The sequence below is a fragment of the Hippocampus comes genome, unplaced genomic scaffold (genome assembly GCF_001891065.2).
Source record: "Hippocampus comes isolate QL1 unplaced genomic scaffold, H_comes_QL1_v1.1 scaffold254, whole genome shotgun sequence".
NCBI lineage: Eukaryota > Metazoa > Chordata > Actinopteri > Syngnathiformes > Syngnathidae > Hippocampus > Hippocampus comes.
Window position 1 is genome coordinate 278,148 of NW_017805874.1, and position 18,645 is coordinate 296,792.

The following is an 18,645-nucleotide window of genomic DNA, read 5'->3' on the forward strand; positions in this document are numbered from 1 at the left end:
GGGGGGGGGGAATGACAGAAAATAATTGAGAACCACTGGTATAACAGGTCATTCACTTGATAAACTGATTAAGTGGGTGCATTGCGCCACCGTAAAAAAAATTGTATATAACAGTAAACAATGCTCAAAGGAGAAAACGATTTACCAAGATCAAAATTATTCCACACTGGGGAACACTTCTTAGAACGATCCGTAATTTAGCAAAACTCCAGCCAACAAACCCACGACATGTTGATACAGTTTGTGTCGTTATGAACACACTTTAGCGCAGCACATTGAAACGATTCACTTCCTGTATTGGTCACGTGATCCTTTCTTAAAGCAATACACGCACCGATACGGGTTTCACTCTTGAGCTCTCGCCACTGTGCTGACGCACCAGTGTCGCTAGTCCCATCACTAATGAAGGGTGTTCTTTCTGAAGTGCTAATTTACAGCACTGTGATTAAAGGGTCTGTTTTATTTATCTTTTATTACCTGAAGCAAGTTCAGTGCTTGTATTGCTCAGAAAAGTGTTCTCACTATTTTTGATGTTAACCTAAGCACTTTTTATGGACCTGATGTTCTATTTTTTATTTATTTTGTAATTATTTGGAGCTTAACAAAAACAAACAAAATAGTGACGTTCCCCATGGTGGTCGAAACTAAATGTGGCATGTAGGATTTGGGACTCGTCTCAAACCAACACTGCATACGAAGAGTAAAAATCAGGCATCCAAAAACAGACAGTTAAAACATAAAAAGAGTAAAAACAGTAAAACAATGGTGAGTCTCATGCTCAGTCAAAAGCCATAGAATTAAAAAAAAAAGTGTTTTAAGACGAATTTTAAAAATGTACAGACATTTAGCAGGTCATTCCAAAGAGAGGGACAACTCTTGTAAACTTACCGCTGAGACCATGGGTGTTCAACTCCGGTCCATAAGGGCCCATATCCATCCTGTTTTAGATGTCTCCCTCCTCCAACACACCTGATTCAAACGATCTGGATCATTATCAGGCTTCTCAGTACTTGCTGATGATATGATCATTTGAATCAGGTGTGTTGGAAGGGGGAGACATCTGAAACATGCTGCTTACTGGCCCCCGAGTTGGACACTCCTGGTTTGTACTGTTTATTTATCAACATGAATGTCACTTCTAACAGCTTTGTGTTTTTACATCAGGTGGGTGCAATGCAGTGACCCGAGAATATCAGCTGTCCCGATCAACATCCCTGCTGACACAGTGAAACTCCGTCTGGAAAAGACTCTGATTACCAGGGTACCCAGAGCAGCCTTCTTCAACCTGTCAGAGCTGCTCTTCTTGTGGCTTACCTACAACTCCATCACAACCATCCACCCCAGCAGCTTTGTTAACCTGAGAGTCCTGAGAGAGCTGCGTCTGGATGGAAATCTCCTCACTGCCTTCCCTTGGGAGGGGCTCAGGGACATGCCTCACCTTCAGACTCTGGGTCTTCATAATAACCAATTATCTAGCCTTCCATCTCAAGTTGCACTCTTTCTTCCCAACATCACCTACCTTGACTTATCCAGTAACAGGTGTGACCAGCTGAAAAAAAACCCGCTTTATTCAGCATGTATGCTTAACTTTTCTCCTCTTCTCAGGTTGACTATGTTACCAGCCGAACTGTTGGACCTTTGGTTCCCTCTTCTGGGCCAAATGGAGAGATCAGCACAAAGAAGAGTTTTGGGTATGAATTTACACCTTAAATGTATGTATATCTACAACATTGATTCCTTACCTATTGAAAGGACTATTTTTGACCCTGAAGAATTTTTTTAAAGGATTTTCGGGAATACACCAACACAATGGATAATCTTAGGTTTTACAACAATAACACTAACGACATGACGGTCAGAGATAGCGCCCATTTTTTGCCTCCATTTTTCAGAGAGTTTATACTTTATATAATGTTTCAAACCACAATGCCGGATAAAAATAAAAACCAACAACAAAACCTCTATGTTCAGATTTTTGTCGGTCAAAACTGTGTGTAGAAAATGGCTGCAGCAGTGTTTTGCATGGACATGTATGGGAGGCCCGGTGGTCGAGTGGTTAGTGCGTCGACCTCGCAGTGCAGAGGTGCAGGCTTCAATTTCGGCACCCGCCTTCCTGTGTGGAGTTTGCATGTTTTCCATGTGCCTGTGTGGGCTTTTTCCGGGTACTCCGGTTTCCTCCCACATTGCAAAAACATGCAGGGCACGTGGATTGGGCAATCCAAATTGTCCCTCGGTGTGATTGTGAGCGCGGATGGTTGTTCGCCCTTGTGTGCCCAACGATTGGCTGACAACTGGTTCAGGGTGTCCCCCGCCTACTGCTCGAAGACAGCTGGGATAGGCTCCAACACACGCCGCAACCCTTGTGAGGACAAAGCGGATCAGAAAATGGATGGATGGATGGATGAATGACTGCCAATGTGCATTGGTGTTGTGTGAAGTTGAATCTAGTGGTCAAAAAAGTTTTTTTATCGAGATTATTCTCGGCCATTGTCCTAATACCCAGCCACTGGAGGTCTTTACTGCAAGTCCCAAGTCTGGATGAATGGAAGGGTTGTGCCTTTCCTGCTTGCGTAGTTTGTAGACGATTGCTGCTACACTCTGCTTTCGTTTGCATTGTTTTTCCTGATAAATTCCATTTTTCTTTTTCTGATGGTGTCTTCTGGAAAAAAATTATATCTGTGGGACTGTATCATTTTTCAATATTTTAGCTACATTCAGCTGTAGCCATTTTTTTTTTTTCGTTACCACATCACGATAACCCGAGCACAGCCTACTAATTCGCACAAGACGGATATTAGCAACAAGGCTCAACGCAACACGCCCCCATTATCCACTGAAGACTCACAAACATCTTCATAAGATGTTTAGTGGAGACAAAAATGCACCGTGGAGGTAAATGGGCAATCAGGAAATAAAACCGCATGACCAACGTCTCAAAACAGTGGACACAAGAATGCTAACAGACAGCTAGTTAGTCCCAGAGATGTAGCTGAAAGAAATGGCAATGAATCATCCATCATCCCTCTCTGGAATTTGCTGGGAGCGAAGCCAAAATATACGAAACGATGACCAACAGACAGACCTGAGCATGCAGGACGCAGATCAGGCAGAACCCAAGGCACAGAGATCTGTGATGCGATTGGATGGCCAGTGTTATCATGCTCCTCCATGCCTGTACAGGGAAAGGCACAGCCATGGACGACTACTTAAAGGAAGATGAGCAACAAAACTCTTAAGCAACAAAGTATACAATTGCTAAATAAATTTGCTCCATTGTTGTAAGACGCTGGATCAACATCTGACACCCTGGACAATTTCTCACACTCGCAGAGAAGGGTAAGGTCTGTAAATATATCAGAAGATAGGAGAGTGGAAAGAAAGCTAATGCCTTGGCCTCAACTGTGGTTGTGGGTGACTCTGCCAGAGGTGAGATGCATGTACACTCACCGGCCACTTTATTAGGTATACCTGTCCAACTGCTCGTTAACACTTTTTTCTAATCAGCCAATCACATGGCGGCAACTCAGTGCCTTTAGGCATGTAGACATGGTCAAGTCAATCTCCTGCAGTTCAAACCAAGCATCAGTATGGGGAAGAAAGGTGATTTGAGTGGCTTTGAACGTGGCATGGTTGTTGGTGCCAGAAGGGCTGGTCTGAGTATTTCAGAAACTGCTGATCTACTGGGATTTTCACACACAACCATCTCTAGGGTTTACAGAGAATGGTCCGAAAAAGAAAAAATGTCGGGTGAGCGGCAGTTCTGTGGGCGGAAATGCCTTGTTGATGCCAGAGGTCAGAGGAGAATGACCAGACTGGTTCGAGCTGATAGAAAGGCAACAGTGACTCAAATAACCACCCGTTACAACTAAGGTAGGCAGAAGAGCATCTCTGAACGCACAGTACGTCGAACTTTGAGGCAGATGGGCTACAGCAGCAGAAGACCACACCTGGTGCCACTCCTTTCAGCTAAGAACAGGAAACTGAGGCTACAATTTGCACAAGCTCATCGAAATTGGACAAGAGAAGATTGGAAAAACGTTGCCTGGTCTGATGAGTCTCGATTTCTGCTGCGACATTCGGATGGTAGGGTCAGAATTTGGCGTCAACAACATGAAAGCATGGATCCATCCTGCCTTCTATCAACGTTTCAGGCTGGTGGTGGTGGTGTAATGGTGTGGGGAATATTTTCTTGGCACTCTTTGGGCCCCTTGGTACCAGACTGGTTTCTTGAACATGACAATGAGTTCACTGTACTCAAATGGCCTCCACAGTCACCAGATCTCAATCCAATAGAGCATCTTTGGGATGTGGTGGAACGGGAGATTCGCATCATGGATGTGCAGCCGACAAATCTGCGCCAACTGTGTGATGCCATCATGTCAATATGGACCAAACTCTCTGAGGAATGCTTCCAGCACCTTGTTGAATCTATGCCACGAAGAATTGAGTCAGTTGTGAAGGCAAAAGGGGGTCCAACCCGTTACTAGCATGGTGTACCTAATAAAGTGGCCGGCGAGGGTACGTCAGGCATGTCCAGCCTGTTTTCCAGCTCTCCTGGCTGCAACACACCTGATTCAGATGGACAGCTCACCAGCCAGCTCTGAAGCAGCATTAGAACGATCCTGATGATTTGAATCAGGTGTGTTGCTCCTGGGAGTGCTGGAAAACAGGCAGGACAGTGGCCCTTGACGACCGAGTTTGGGCACCTCTGTTGTACATCAACAACACCAAAATGTGATATGGTCTCTAACAGGATCCTGAGTATTGTTGCGGGAAATTCAACTTTGGAGAAACATCATCAAGCACACAAGGGCAAGTGAGTGTCAGCCTGAAATACTCAAATCTACTCAACACAGTTCACTGAAAGTTGTATCATTGGACCTCTTCCACCAGTTAGAGGAGGAGTAGAAAGATGCAGCCAGCTGCAGTCACTGAAAGCACGGCTTTCAACTGCTTGTGACATGTAGTCAGTGCATGCCATTGACAATTTTAATTTTTTTTTCAACCACAGACATTTTTTTAGGGAGACATGGATTTTACTGAAAAAAGTCAGGCATACAGCTTTTCACAACCAAACTATATTTCTTCCTGTGTCAGAGTGTGCCCTCTGCCAAGGGCAAGATACGAGGCAAACTCAAACAAAACAAAGAAAGACCGAAACATGGGAGTGGTGCTGACACTCCCTCTACCTGATGGGTCAAACTACGTGGGACGTCAGAGCAAAGATAAGGAGGACTTGCCACTCCCACCAGCTGACACTGCCGATGAGGATTCACTTCATCCAAACCCATCCCCACCGGGTTCATCCTATTCTCCCCACTGCTGGAGTTCACTGACCAAATGAACAGACTTGTTAAGATTGGCATCCAGGCTAACTCCCCAGCCACAACAAGTCCGTCTCGCCACCCTCCATCATCTAAGACTCGGGTCCCACCATCCTTACCCATTACACGACTACAGTGAGATCCTCTTAAGTCTGTTGATAGGAGCTCAGCATTAAACCCTGTTTGAAAAAAGAGATCTACACTGGATCTAGAGCAAATACTGTTGACTCATCCAAGAAAAAGCAGGGCCCCGATGTGCCAGAGGTTTTGTCAGTTGATTTCTATCTTCCATATTTTCACAACCATAAGATGAACATATAAGTCTTAAATTTTTGCCAAAATGGACAGGGTGCCGAACAGATTCAGATTTTCTAAATTCAGATTTTCTGAATCTGAATAATGCGGGTTGTGTGAATGCTGTTGTGTGACTTCGATGAGGGTTCCGCATGACTGACTGACTGATGTTGTGCAGACACATTGCTTATGTAGAGGAAAGGCGGACATCACTGAGGACTGCATGCGGATGTTAAAATGGGAAGGATGGGCATGAAAGAGTATGTTGAAGGCACGCCCCCAGTCGTGCCAGTACGTGGCTTGTGCAAAACAACATCCCAAAAATGGCATATACGAAGACACACGCTTATGAAGCACAGTTTAAAGTGTAGGCTAACAGTTACGCGTAGGACTACGGGAATTGAGGAGCCGCAAGAGAGAATTCAAGATCAACTAATCCACGGTTCTTGGGGCTTTTGTTTTATGAAACCACGCCATCTATCCATCTGGGCAAGCATGATCGTGGCGCAGCAACATCCGGTGGATTACAATAAAAAAGTTGGCCAATGTCCACTTCTACTGCATTAAAAATTGGCATGTTCTGCGTTATTTTAAATGAAGACTCTTTCTTGGAGATTTTAATCCCTTATTTTGCCACTCTGCTGGCCTCATTTGGCTTCCATTACCAACTGTTCTCTCAACCAATCCCCACATTCCTAGCTTGGGCTATGGCAAGTGATGACGAACAAGCAGACTTAGCATTTTGAAATAAAACTAAAGCATTTCCCACAAACACATTCAGCCCAACCACCTCACCAACATGGACAAGGTGCCACTCACTTTCGACATCCCAAACCACACTGTAGAGAAGGGGACCAGCACGGTAGTGATACACACGAGGCGCAAGAAGTCGGCTTTTACTGTCGTGTTTGGTTACCAGGGCAATGGACAGAAATGACCATTGACAGTGATTTTTAAGCCCAAAGAAAACTTTCCAGCTGTAGTTAAAGTTAAGTTGCGAATGGTGTGGGAGCGATGGTGCCTTTTTAAAAGCATATGCCACAATTTGTGAATGGATGATTGCACTGTTTAATCTTTCGCAAAAGCCGGCTTCATTTGCAACAAGCCGCACGGCAACGAGACTGACTCTGACAACGACGCGAGGGAAACTGGCATGTTTGATGGATAACTTGCTCAGCTGTTCATTTCTGATGCAGAAGATGAGGGCTTTGATGGATTTGCGAATGAGGATTGATCAAAAAAATAATGTAAGCACATTGTTAAATACGAAGTACAACAGAGCTGTTTTGCTACCACTGCCTTTTTAAAAACATATGCTACTCAACTGTATTTATATAGCACTTTAAAACAACCACCGCTGTATAGAAAGTACTGTTCATAGAGCAAAAATAATTCATACAACAACAAACAATAAAATAATAAATTAATAACAAAGACAGTTGAAAGCACAAAAACAGTAAACCTAAAAATCATGTCTCATGCTGAGTCAAAAGCCAAAGCATAAAAATTAGTTTTCAGAGAGTTTTAAAGATGGGCAGCGAGGGGGCTTGCCGAACTTTCAGTGAGAGGTCATTCCAAAGAGAGGCACCAGCAATGGAAAAGGCTCGATCCCCTCTGAGCCTCTGCTTAGTTCTTGGTCCCTCTAATAATGTCTGGTCTGCAGACCTGAGGCACCGGGCAGGTGGTTAGGGGTAGAGGAACTCAGAGAGGCAGGTGGAGTGAGGCCATTTCAAGATTTGAAAACAAACAATAGAACCTTAAAAAGACCTCTAAAATGTATTGGGATCCAGTGAAGGGATGCCAGAGTAGGAGTTATGTGCTCCCTCTTACGAGTATGTGTCAAGAGGTGGGCAGCAGCATTCTGGACCAACTGGAGATGCTTAATGGAGGATTGGCTGATTCCAAAGTAAAGTGCATTAAAGTAATTTGCCTGAGTTCCCCAGGCACACCTGCAGACCACCGTGGCTTCTACACAGAGACCAAGTGCGGTTTCAGAGAAGGCTGGTCATCAGTTGTGTTTTAATAGAGATACAGATTTCTAAATTGGGTGTTCACATGGCAACTTTTGCTCCGGTGCAGCACCGGGGCTGCCCCCGTAGAGCGTTCACATGTACAAAGTTACACCGGTGTAGCCCCTGAAAACAGCTTAAACCGGAGCAAATTTAACCCTGCTCAAAGAGGTGGTTTAAAAATTCATACCCATCCTGTCAGAGAAAATGGCCCCACTGAGACAACTAACTGAATGTACAGGGTGTCCATAAAGTCTCTTCACCATTTCAAAAATTTATTAAAAATGCAATTGATTAGATATTTTAGTCAGATTTGTTCGATTGTATTCAGTGTTTATTAAAGGTTTTTTTTTTTTATCACACTGCCCAAAGGTGAATGTGTGGTGTGGGATGATGTGTAATCGAATAATTGGTCCATTTTCTTCAATGACACATCAATTTCTGCAAACGTTTACCTTGACCTTTTAACTGAATATGTGGCACCACAACTCAATGACCTTCAACCAACCATCATTTTTCAGCAAGATGGTGCACCACCACATTGGGGGCTGCATGTTCGTGGGTTCCTCAATCAAACATTTCCAGACCGGTGGATTGGAAGGATTGGACCAATTCCTTGGCCGCCACGCCAGATATCACTCCCCTGCACTTCTTTCTATAGGGCTATGTTAAAGATATCGTGTGTCGAACAAAGCTAAGGGACATTACTGACCTAAAACAAAGGATTAACTGATGCCATTGCCACAATTGATGAGGCTATGCTACAGCGAACATGGCAACAAATCGAGTAATGTCTTGATGTGCTTCATGCAACTAATGGTGCCCATGTAGAAGTGTATTAAAAGAGGTAAAAAAAACTTTAATAAACGCTGAATACAATTGAACAAATCTGAATGAAATATCTAATCAATTGCATTTTTAATACATTTTTGAAATGGTAAAGAGACTTTATGGACACCCTGTATAATGTAGAATGGCAATGGAATCATGAGCACGAAAAGCCATGGACTGAACTCAAGAAGTTGCTCACTGGGGAACCGGTACTGAAATTCTATGATCCAGAGAAACCTCTCAAAATATCATCAGATGCATCACAGAGTGGGCTCGGTGCAGTACTTCTGCAAAAACATGAGGACTGGCAACCTGGAGCATATGGATCACGTTCTATGACAGATCCGGAAACACGTTATGCACAGATTGAAAAAGAACTGCTCAGCATCACGTATGCCTGCGAGAGATTCCATCAGTTTGTGTCAGGACAAGAAATCAGTGTGGAGACTGATCACAAGCCCTTAATTACATTGTTCCAAAAGCCACTAAATGACTGTACACTCCGTATACAACGAATGATGATCAGGCTGCAACGCTACTCACTGAAGGTTGCATACCCGGTAAACTGATGTATATAGCTGACACGCTGTCCAGAGCTATTGACCCAAAGGAGCGCTTAAAGACTAGACTGGATGAAAATGTGAATGCTTACGTACACATGATCACAAGTGCATTGCCAGTAGCAGATGTGAAGATGGAGCTCATACGGACGGAGACAAACAAGGATGAGACACTGAAATAATCAAAACCAATGATCAGAAATGGATGGCCCAATGTGAAACAAAATTCTTCACCAGACACAGCAGAGTATTGGAACTACAGGACTGAGTTATCTGTGGTGGGTGACATAATTTACAAAGGCGGTAAAATTGTCATTCCAAAGAGCCTGAGAAAGGAGATGCTCAAAAAGATTCATGAAGGACATATGGGAATTGAAAAGTGCTAGAAAAGAGCATGACAACTGATGTTATGGCCAAGAAGAAATCAAGAGAAAAAATTCACAATATGCCTTAAAATATCAAGCAAATCAACCTGCAGAACCACGACACCCACACCAAGCACCAGCCAGACCATACCAGAAGGTGGGTGCTGACCTTATTGTGAAGGTAAAGATGATCTTATGGTCACAGACTATTACTCCCTGTAGCCAGAGGTCTACAGACTGCACACCACAACAGCAGAAGCAGGGATAACATGTATGAAAGCCATATTCGCTAGGAACAGAATCGCAAACCAAATTTTTTTCAGGTAACAGCCCAAAATTTACTCTTGACAAGTTCTGAAACTTTGACAAGGAGTGGGACTTTAAGCACATAACGTCAAGTCCGCATTTTCCACAGTCCAATGGTTTGGTGGAAAATTCTGTCAGGACTGTGAAACGGCTGATGTACAAGGCAGTAGACAGTGGAACTGACTTCTACCGGAGCTTGTTGTTGTATCGCACAACACCGCTCGAGTGTGGGATTGTCTTGTCCAGGGAAACCAAGAGAATGAAAGTATTTATCAAAAAATGATGAGATTTATTTGAGAAAAAAAAAACATGGAGACACACCGTTCACAGATCTGTCAAGGGAGTCTTCTCCCCCTCCGCGTCTTGCGCTCTCATTTTCCTTTGTTGGGAGGTGGTGATGGTCAGCACAATCAACATTTTCAGCAGCTACACAGAGTGCAGACTAGTGCAAGAGCAGGCAACTTTGCTTATCTTCAAAATAACTGGTCCACATTCAAAGGTACGTACAGTTACTTATGTTTTTGCCTCATTAGATGTCAAATTCCCAATACAGTATGTCCCCGGCCCAGCTCCTCATGGGATGTGTGCTGAGATCTAACTTACCAATCCTGGAAAACCTACTCAAAACAAAACATGTGGAGAAAGTGAGGCTGCTCAAAGAACAACAGAAACAAAAACAGAAGTTCTACTGTGACAGAGGAACATGGAACCTACCTGAACTACACACTGGTGACCCAGTAAGGTTCAAAGACAAAACAGAGACATGGTCACAGAAAGGGACTGTTCTGTGTCAGGTCCAACCAGGGTCATACACTGTTCAGAGATAGGTGCTGTACAACACAGAAACTGCCGAGACCTTCTTAAAGAACCATTCATAGCAAGTCAAGGAACAGAGACTGTTCCTTGACTTGTGGTGAAACCACCACAGAGACTGATTGAGAACATTTGATGTGTTGTTCTATTGCCCCCACCCCCAGACAAAGAAAAAAAAGTGAAATGTGAATGTATAGTTCATTGTTGGGTATTTGGGAAAGAGCAATGTTTATTCAAGTCAAAGTTGGTTATTTGCTAACTACAAAAAATGCTGTGACTTGAAGTTCATTGAAAGCAACAGTTTTGATCTATTAATGCTGCTGTTAAAGCAGAGTGCCATAATTAATTTCATCCAATTTTTTAAAAATGAAAGATTTTATTTTGAGAAAGGGAAATGGAATGATATGAGCAAATCGTATTTGCCTGTTGGACTAGCGATGCCTGTCCACAGCGCACAGAGCGAATACTGAGCATGCGCAGTTTTTCGGAAGCCATCAGTTGTATACATGGTGGTGTTGCTTTCCCTCTCTGACCACGACGGCAGTCCAAAATAAATAACCTCTACTCTTTCCAGAAGTTGTATTATTGAACGAACCCGCTTGCACAAAGCGACACAGACTCCTCAACATTATGGAGAACAAAGGTGTCCTTGACAGCAACTATCCTGCATATTTTATACGTTTCCCTCCTCCAACACTCCTGATTCAAATTATCATCTCATCAGCAATCTCTGCAGGACCCTGATAAATGTCCTGATGTTTTGAATAACTGCTAAAATAATACAATTGCAATCCACTGTTTCAAAAATATTTACATACTGTATTTAAAAAAAACGAATTTTTAAAAATCAATGAAACCGGCTTTGACAAGAGTGATAGTATGCTTAACTTAAGATCAGATTCTAAAATGAGACTTGCACACCTATCAATCAACGAGTATTTTGGCTTTGCCAGGTTCAACTCCTTCCACGTACGTTCAATAGTATTTAGAGCAGGGGTGTCAAACCCACTTTAGTCGCGGGCCAATTTGGAGTTAGGTCTCCCTCGGAGGGCCGCCGTTATGACAGTGAAACCACAAAATTATTACTTGTACACAACAAATTAATAGATTACTAGTTATGAAATCAGTCAAGTCAATTATAATTGTTCAATTATTGTTCAAGTGAGTGTAAACTGGGCAACAAAATTATTGCAACATCTCAGTGTTATTTATTACACATGACAATTTGACATTTCGGTACAGATATTATCAAGTTGACACACATGATTTGCTTTCGCGGGCCACATCAAATGACATTATGGGCCGGATCTGGCCCCAGTGCCTTGAGTTTGACATGTGATTTAGGTCATAGCTCATAGAAAGCAATTTGACTTTAGTTTCTCCTTTTCGATTCTTGGTGTTCTAGCTGTATTTGTTTCAGCTTTGTGATGATCCTAATGAAGTTTTCCTTTTGCATTGGGCAACATATTTCACTGCAGATTTTTGTTTTGTTTTGTTTTTTTTTTGCTTAACTGAAGGGCACCAGTTGCATATTTTTTCTTTCTTTCATACTGTACATCAGTCATTAGTAATAAACTATAAACTATAATGTAATCCATTGTACCTGATACCCAGGTCTTCATGACAACCCATGGATGTGTGACTGCCAGATCTCCTTGGTGGTGTCACTGTCAATGTCCCTGGGCAGCCCCGTGGTTCTCATGGACCAGCTGGTTACATGCAGCAGGTCTCTAGGTCAGTCCGGGATGTTGCTGACCAAAGTTGAGTTGCCTCACTGTATGAGACCCTCGATTCAGCCTGCAGCCACTAGAGTCACATCCCTGCTCGGCAGTCATGTTATTCTCCGCTGTGAAGCTACTGGCTACCCCACACCAACTTTGACATGGGTCAAAACTTCAAACTACGCCGGTAAGGCTGGAAGAGTTGACAGTGATCTCGAGGCAAAAATTGTGGTTCTATTTTTTGAGCTGCCAGTCCAAAGTGATGCGAATTTCTTTCTCTGTTCTCTCTCAGATTGCTGTCGACAGGACATCACTGGTGACAATGAACAACTGCCCAGGAAGTTGGAAAGTTGTAAGATGTATTTGACCTTCCATATACTCTACACTTTGTTGTTTCAGGTTAAATATTCATGTCCTGTTTAATAGTTTAATGCAATAGTTATCAATTGTTGCAAGCTGAAGTGTGCTGCTTTCACATACAAAATATCTGCAAACATAGAAGAGATAGTTTACAAAAAGCGCAGACAGTTTTGAAAACATTGGTGACTATAGCAACTTGTGCAAACCCCTCCAGTGACCATTTTTCAAAATCTTAACCAACGACTTTACCAGACTTTGTTGTCTGTATGAGAAGAAAGTCGCTTGGTAGAGTGCAGTCATGGACTATGTTTACATGCAGTCATTAAGTCTTTTAAAAGCTAAATTTTGGCAGTACAGTGGTACCTCTACTTACAAAATTAATTGGTTCTGGAAGAAATTTCTTAACTAGAAAATTTTGGATGTAGGGACGCATTTTCCATGTAAATGCCCTAATTCGTTCCAAAGGTCTCCTAATTCTTCACAATTCTAAATGTTGCTTTTTACTTAGGTTTGGTCCTGCTTGTATTATGATTCAAGATTGGCATATGTTTCCATTTTATTTCATGAAACAATGATTGTGAATCTTATGATAAATAATGACTTCTGGGCCATGTTATTTGCTTGTTATAGTTGTTTAAGTAATGATTTTGATTGACGTCGACTGCAAGACATGAATGTTCCTTACTTAAAACACTTTTTTTAGAGGTAGCATTCAGATCAATTGTACATTTATTCTTTAAATAGACATTTTATAATTAAAATAAACTTATGGCAGACCACCAAGGAGTCTAAGAATACCACATCCATGTGAAAATGGCATAATAATCACAGAAATCCGACATTTCTCCTCAGGGTGTCCAGGGAAGTGGCCATAAAGTGACACCAGGTGGCCTTGGCTACCTCTGGCCAGCCTATAACGCTGCCTCTGCATACACCAATACATTGATTATATATTCATTTCATGAGGGCTTCATCTTAGCTATTTATATATGGAAGAAGAGTTTGTTTTTTTTAACTGACAATGTTTACTGTTATTGAGCTGGAAGAAGGTGTAGGCTTTATCATAGATTGCTGACAGTGAATTACTGTTCTAGCCATGCAGGGATCTCCTCGAGTTGGTGTGCGCTGGTCAATAATCAGCCTGGATGATTTAGGGTTCAAGGATACTGGTGAATATCGCTGCCAAGCTCGGAACATGGCAGGAAAATCTGAAGCTCCCGTAAAGCTAAAGGTGGTGGGAGTTACACGACTCTCCCGCCTACCAAAGAAGTCACAGAAGACTCCCCCGAAGTCAACATCCAACAGCAAAAAGCCCAACCAGAATCGAACGACATCTCTCATCCCATCACTGAAAGACAACCAGTTACCCCGAGCCATTGCACCACCTACTCAAAAGAACAACACACAGACATTGCCTGTCACTGTGTCCAAAGTGTTCCCCATTTACAAACCCAGCAAAACAAACTTAAAAGGTCCAAAGAAAATTACCAAAGAACCCTCATCAAGTCTATAATAGAGCAATTTGACAATTCAACCATTCCTATATCAAACAAAAGTATGACATCAGACAACTGTTCAGGGTCAGTGTTGTGGTTTATCCTCCACCTCTGCAGAGATAACAGTGCATACCGATGAGCTGGGGTTGAAGGATTGCAGATTTGACTTTTAGTCGCGAATATTTTACATTCATCTTTTTCACCACTGTTAGAAATTGTGTGGAAGGAACTTGTTTACAGTTCATATGGATGACACATATATTACAACACTTGGTTCAAATACAAACACAGTTACAAAAAAGTTGGGATGTTGTGTTAAACATAAATTAATACAGAATACAATGATTTGCAACGTATATTGAATTGAAATCATTACAAAGACAAGAGAGTTCGATTTAAAATGGATAAACTTGATTGTTTGTAGCAAATAATCATCAACTTAGAATGTTATGGCTGCAAAACATTCCAAAAAAGATGGAACTGAGTCAAGTTTACCACTGTCTTATATCATCTTTTCTTTTAACAATACAGTCTTCCCTCACTTAATGGGGACCGGGACCCTGTCGTGATAGGTGAAAAACCGCGAAGGAGGGTTGGCGAGGACACTAACTGTTCAAGCTTTGTTGGTCGAATTCTTTCCCCTTCCTGCCTTATGTACAGCTTCCGCTGTTCCAACAGTCCTGGATCTCCATTGTTGTATTTTACATTCCATAATGCGCCACACATTTTCAGTGGCGGACAGGTGTGGACTGCAGGCAGGGCAGTCCAGTACCTACAGTCTTTTACTACAAAGCCACACTTTTGTAACAGGCGCAGAAGGTGGTTTGGCATTGTCTTGCTGAAATCAGCCGGGGCGTCCATGAAATAGACGTTGCTTGGATGCCGGCATATGGATCTCCAAAACCTGTAGGTACCTTTCAGCATGAGTGGCACCTCACAGATGTCTAGGTTGATTGTGCCTTTGGCACGAACACATCCCCAGCCCATCACAGATGCTGGCTTTTGAAATTTGTGGGCTTGTCAGACAACAGAAGACTTTTCTACTTTGCATCAGTCCATATTGGATGAGCTCGGGCCCTGAGAAGCCAGCGGCATTTCTGGGTGTTGTCGATCAATGGCTTTTGCTTTGCATAATAGTAGAGTTTTAAGTGGCACTTTGTGAAGTATTTACCCGATATTAGTTTTCTGAAGTGTTTCCGAGCCCATATGGTGATCTCCTTCATATATTGATGTCGGTTTTTGATGCAGTGCCACCTGAAGGATCTAAGGCCGGGGTGTCCATTACGTCGATCCTGATCTACCGGTAGATCTAAGACAGGTCCCAAGTAGATCCGAGGAGTGTTGAGGAGAAAAAAAACAAAAAAACATTTGTGTGTCTTTGTACATGTTAGTAATATATTTTTTGTGTTAATGTACGCTGCACCCTAATCATCCTATCTGTCTCATTTTCACAAAAAAAATATATTTAAAAAATAAAATAAAGAAGGTACCGTATTTTCACAACCATTCGGCGCACCGTATTGTTGGGCGCAGTCTCACTAACGGGTGCTATTTTGGAATTTTACACATAGACAAAACGCACTGTAGTATTGGGCGCAGTTTTACAGTGGTAAAACATACGCCAGCTAAAACATACGGCATGCGTTGCGTGCACGCACGCTAAAAACAGGTTAGCTTGAAGCATACGGTAGCATGCTAAGACATACGGATACACGCCAAAAACACGTTTTTAAAAAGGCAACGGAAGCAAAACTGAGTTCGGTTGCATTTTATTTAGCCAGCTTACAATGTACTCCCGTTTTTTGATCAATCAAAAAACGTGAGTACACAGTCGAACAAACGTGAGTACACAGTCGAATGGTGACTGTGGAGACGCTTCTGCCGGCTGCTCTTTGATCAACAATCCACCGCTCCAGTTGGTCTTCCAACTCGGGCCACCTCGCCTTCTGTCCACGGAAACTCAGCTTCGTCTTTTTGACTTGGCGAAGCTCGTTCTCCTGCTTCCTCCATTTGCGAGCCATGGATTCGTTGACTTGAAATTCTCTCGCGGCTGCTCGATTCCCATGTTTCTCCGCATAACCGATGGCTTGAAGCTTGAACTGAGCTTTGTAGGCGTGTCTCTTTGTAGAAGTAATTTCGGGGGTTCTTAGAAACCAAAACCGAAGTTGTTTTGCAATAACGCACATATCCACACTTTATACAGGTGCTGGTACCTGCTAGGGGCGTGCCTTTAGCATCCACTTACACGTCCACCCTTCACTCATTGGCGGACTTCTTCGCCGCATGCCTGTCCTCATTCACTTCCGCCTTTTCTCTATATAAACAGCGTGTCGGCTCTCTGTCAGGTTTTGGTACTCAGCACATACACAAGACGCTCCGCATTATAAGGCGTGCTGTCCACTTTGGAGAAAATTTTCGACTTTTAATGGCGCCTTATAGGTGTGAAAATATGGTAATTCTTGAATTTACGGAGCCGCGTGATTACGTCACCGGAAGTTGTTAGCGCTCAGCAATCTGCAATTGCAGCTTGTGATCAGAGCTGTTCCGCTCTATCTTTTATCATAATTCTCATTCAGAGTTTGTTTCGTGTACAATTCACCGAGGGCACCGGCAAAGAATAGGAATCTAGGAGGGCCCAGGGAAGCACTTTAAAAATGTTACTCAACTGTAAATTGGAAAAGGTTTTTTTTTGTGTGTGTGTGTGTGCGCGTGTGCGCGTGTGTGCGCGCGTGCCGGAGGTTAGTTGATCAAAAAGTAGATCTTCGGTCCAAAAAGTGTGGGCACCCCTGATCTAAGGTAACGAGCATTCAATGATGGTTTTCAGCCTTGCCGCTTACATGCAGTGATTTCTGCAGACTATCTGAACCTTTTGATAATATTATAAACCATAGATGACAACATTCTGAAATTCTTTGCAATCGTCTATTGAGGAACATTGTCTTTAAACTGTTTGACTACTTTCTCACACAGTTGTTCACAAAGAGGTGAACCTCACTCCTTCTTTGCTTGTGAAGGACAATTCAGGGAAGCTCATTTGATACCAATCATGGCACCCACCTCTTCCCAGTTAGCCTGTTTACCTGGGGGATGTTCCAAACAGGTGTTTGATGAGCATTCATTTCTGTCGTTTTTGCCACCTTCTCACCTTCATTGTTGGAATGTGTTGCAGCCACAAATTCTAAGTTAACGATTATTTCCAAAAACAAATGTTATCAAACTGAACATTAAATATCTTGTCTTTGCAGTGTATTCAATTAAATGTAGGTTGATAATGATTTGCAAATCATTGTATTCTGTTTTTATTTACGTTTAACCCAAGTCCCACCTTCATTGGAATTGGGTTTGTAAATCTTAATCTGAATCTGCCTCTTTCTGAGAATGTCTGTTGGCCAGCTGTTTTGCACTTCCACCGCAAATTAACAAATAGCTGGCCAAAACTCCAGCAGTCATCATCAATGTTGTGAATTTAAAATGAATGTACATTTTCTTAAATGTCAGATTGTGCTACAATAAATTGTTTTTCTTATTGTTTTCATGGACTGCATCATTTTATGCGTCAAAAGGAAACTGTACACTGCAATATCACCATTCGTTTTGGACTCTGTACCTGTATTGGTCTGTCGTGGTGAAGGAAGTTAGCCGAAAGATGAAGCTCTCGATTTACTGGTTAATCTAACGATCCTGCCCTCACCAAGGGTCACAAACTGTGAGTCATGACTGGAAGAATAAAATCACGGATAAGAGTGACAGAAATTAGTTTCCTCCACAGGGTGTCTGAGGTCTCCCTGAGAGATAGGGTGAGAAACTCGGTCATCTGGGAGGGACTTGAGCTGCTGCTCCTCCAGAATGAGAGGAGCCAGATGAGGTGGTTTGCGCATCTGGATAGGATACCTCCTGGGTACATCCCTGGTGACTTGTACTGGGCATGTCCCGCCGGGAGAAAGCCCGGGGATGACCTCGGACATGCTGGAGAACCTGCCTGGAAGAGTCGGGTAGAAGTAGAGCTGGGGAGACCACTTTCATATATATATATTTTTTTTTTAGAGCTGTCAAACGATTAAAATATTTAATCTAATTAAAAATGCAACTGTCATAATTAACTCAAATTCACTAAAAATTAATCGTGATTACTCACGCATTTTTTATCATTTCTGAATTTCCTTTTATATTTTTTTGTCCTATTTTCCCCCATTTTAATGCTCTCATCAACATGGAATCATGAATCAGTTTTCTATGTGCAAAATGCAAATATTTACTGAAATAACAGTTTCGATTTTCAATTTTACATGAACATTTTTCACTTGGAGCAGTTATTCACACATGATCTCTCACACAATATTACTGTCCATCAACAACAGTGAAAAAAATATTTTGACACCCAACAGCTGCTTTAACAGCTCTTTTTATGGAATCAAAACAGAGCAATATAACATTATAAAGTGCACATCTAAGGTAATCTAGTACTCAGCCTATAGTGGATTTAAGACATGGTTGCATACTTCGTTTTTCTCAAGTTTGCTTTGAACACAGCAGTCAGGCTATGTTGATTCTGTTGGTCCTTCTTGC

The 18,645-nt window shown here is 42.4% G+C and overlaps 1 protein-coding gene across 1 annotated transcript in view; it reads left to right on the forward strand.

The window, feature by feature from the left end:
- Positions 1 to 14,139, forward strand: part of lrit3b (leucine-rich repeat, immunoglobulin-like and transmembrane domains 3b) — a 39,025-nt gene extending 24,886 nt beyond the window's left edge. The window contains exons 2-6 of the mRNA XM_019888809.1: positions 1,165 to 1,539; positions 1,606 to 1,691; positions 12,117 to 12,410; positions 12,516 to 12,575; positions 13,672 to 14,139. Of these exons, the coding sequence (XP_019744368.1) occupies positions 1,165 to 1,539; positions 1,606 to 1,691; positions 12,117 to 12,410; positions 12,516 to 12,575; positions 13,672 to 14,096 (1,240 nt within the window). The 3' untranslated portion in view covers positions 14,097 to 14,139. The remainder of the gene's footprint in view (positions 1 to 1,164; positions 1,540 to 1,605; positions 1,692 to 12,116; positions 12,411 to 12,515; positions 12,576 to 13,671) is intronic.
- The last annotated feature ends 4,506 nt before the right edge of the window (positions 14,140 to 18,645 follow it).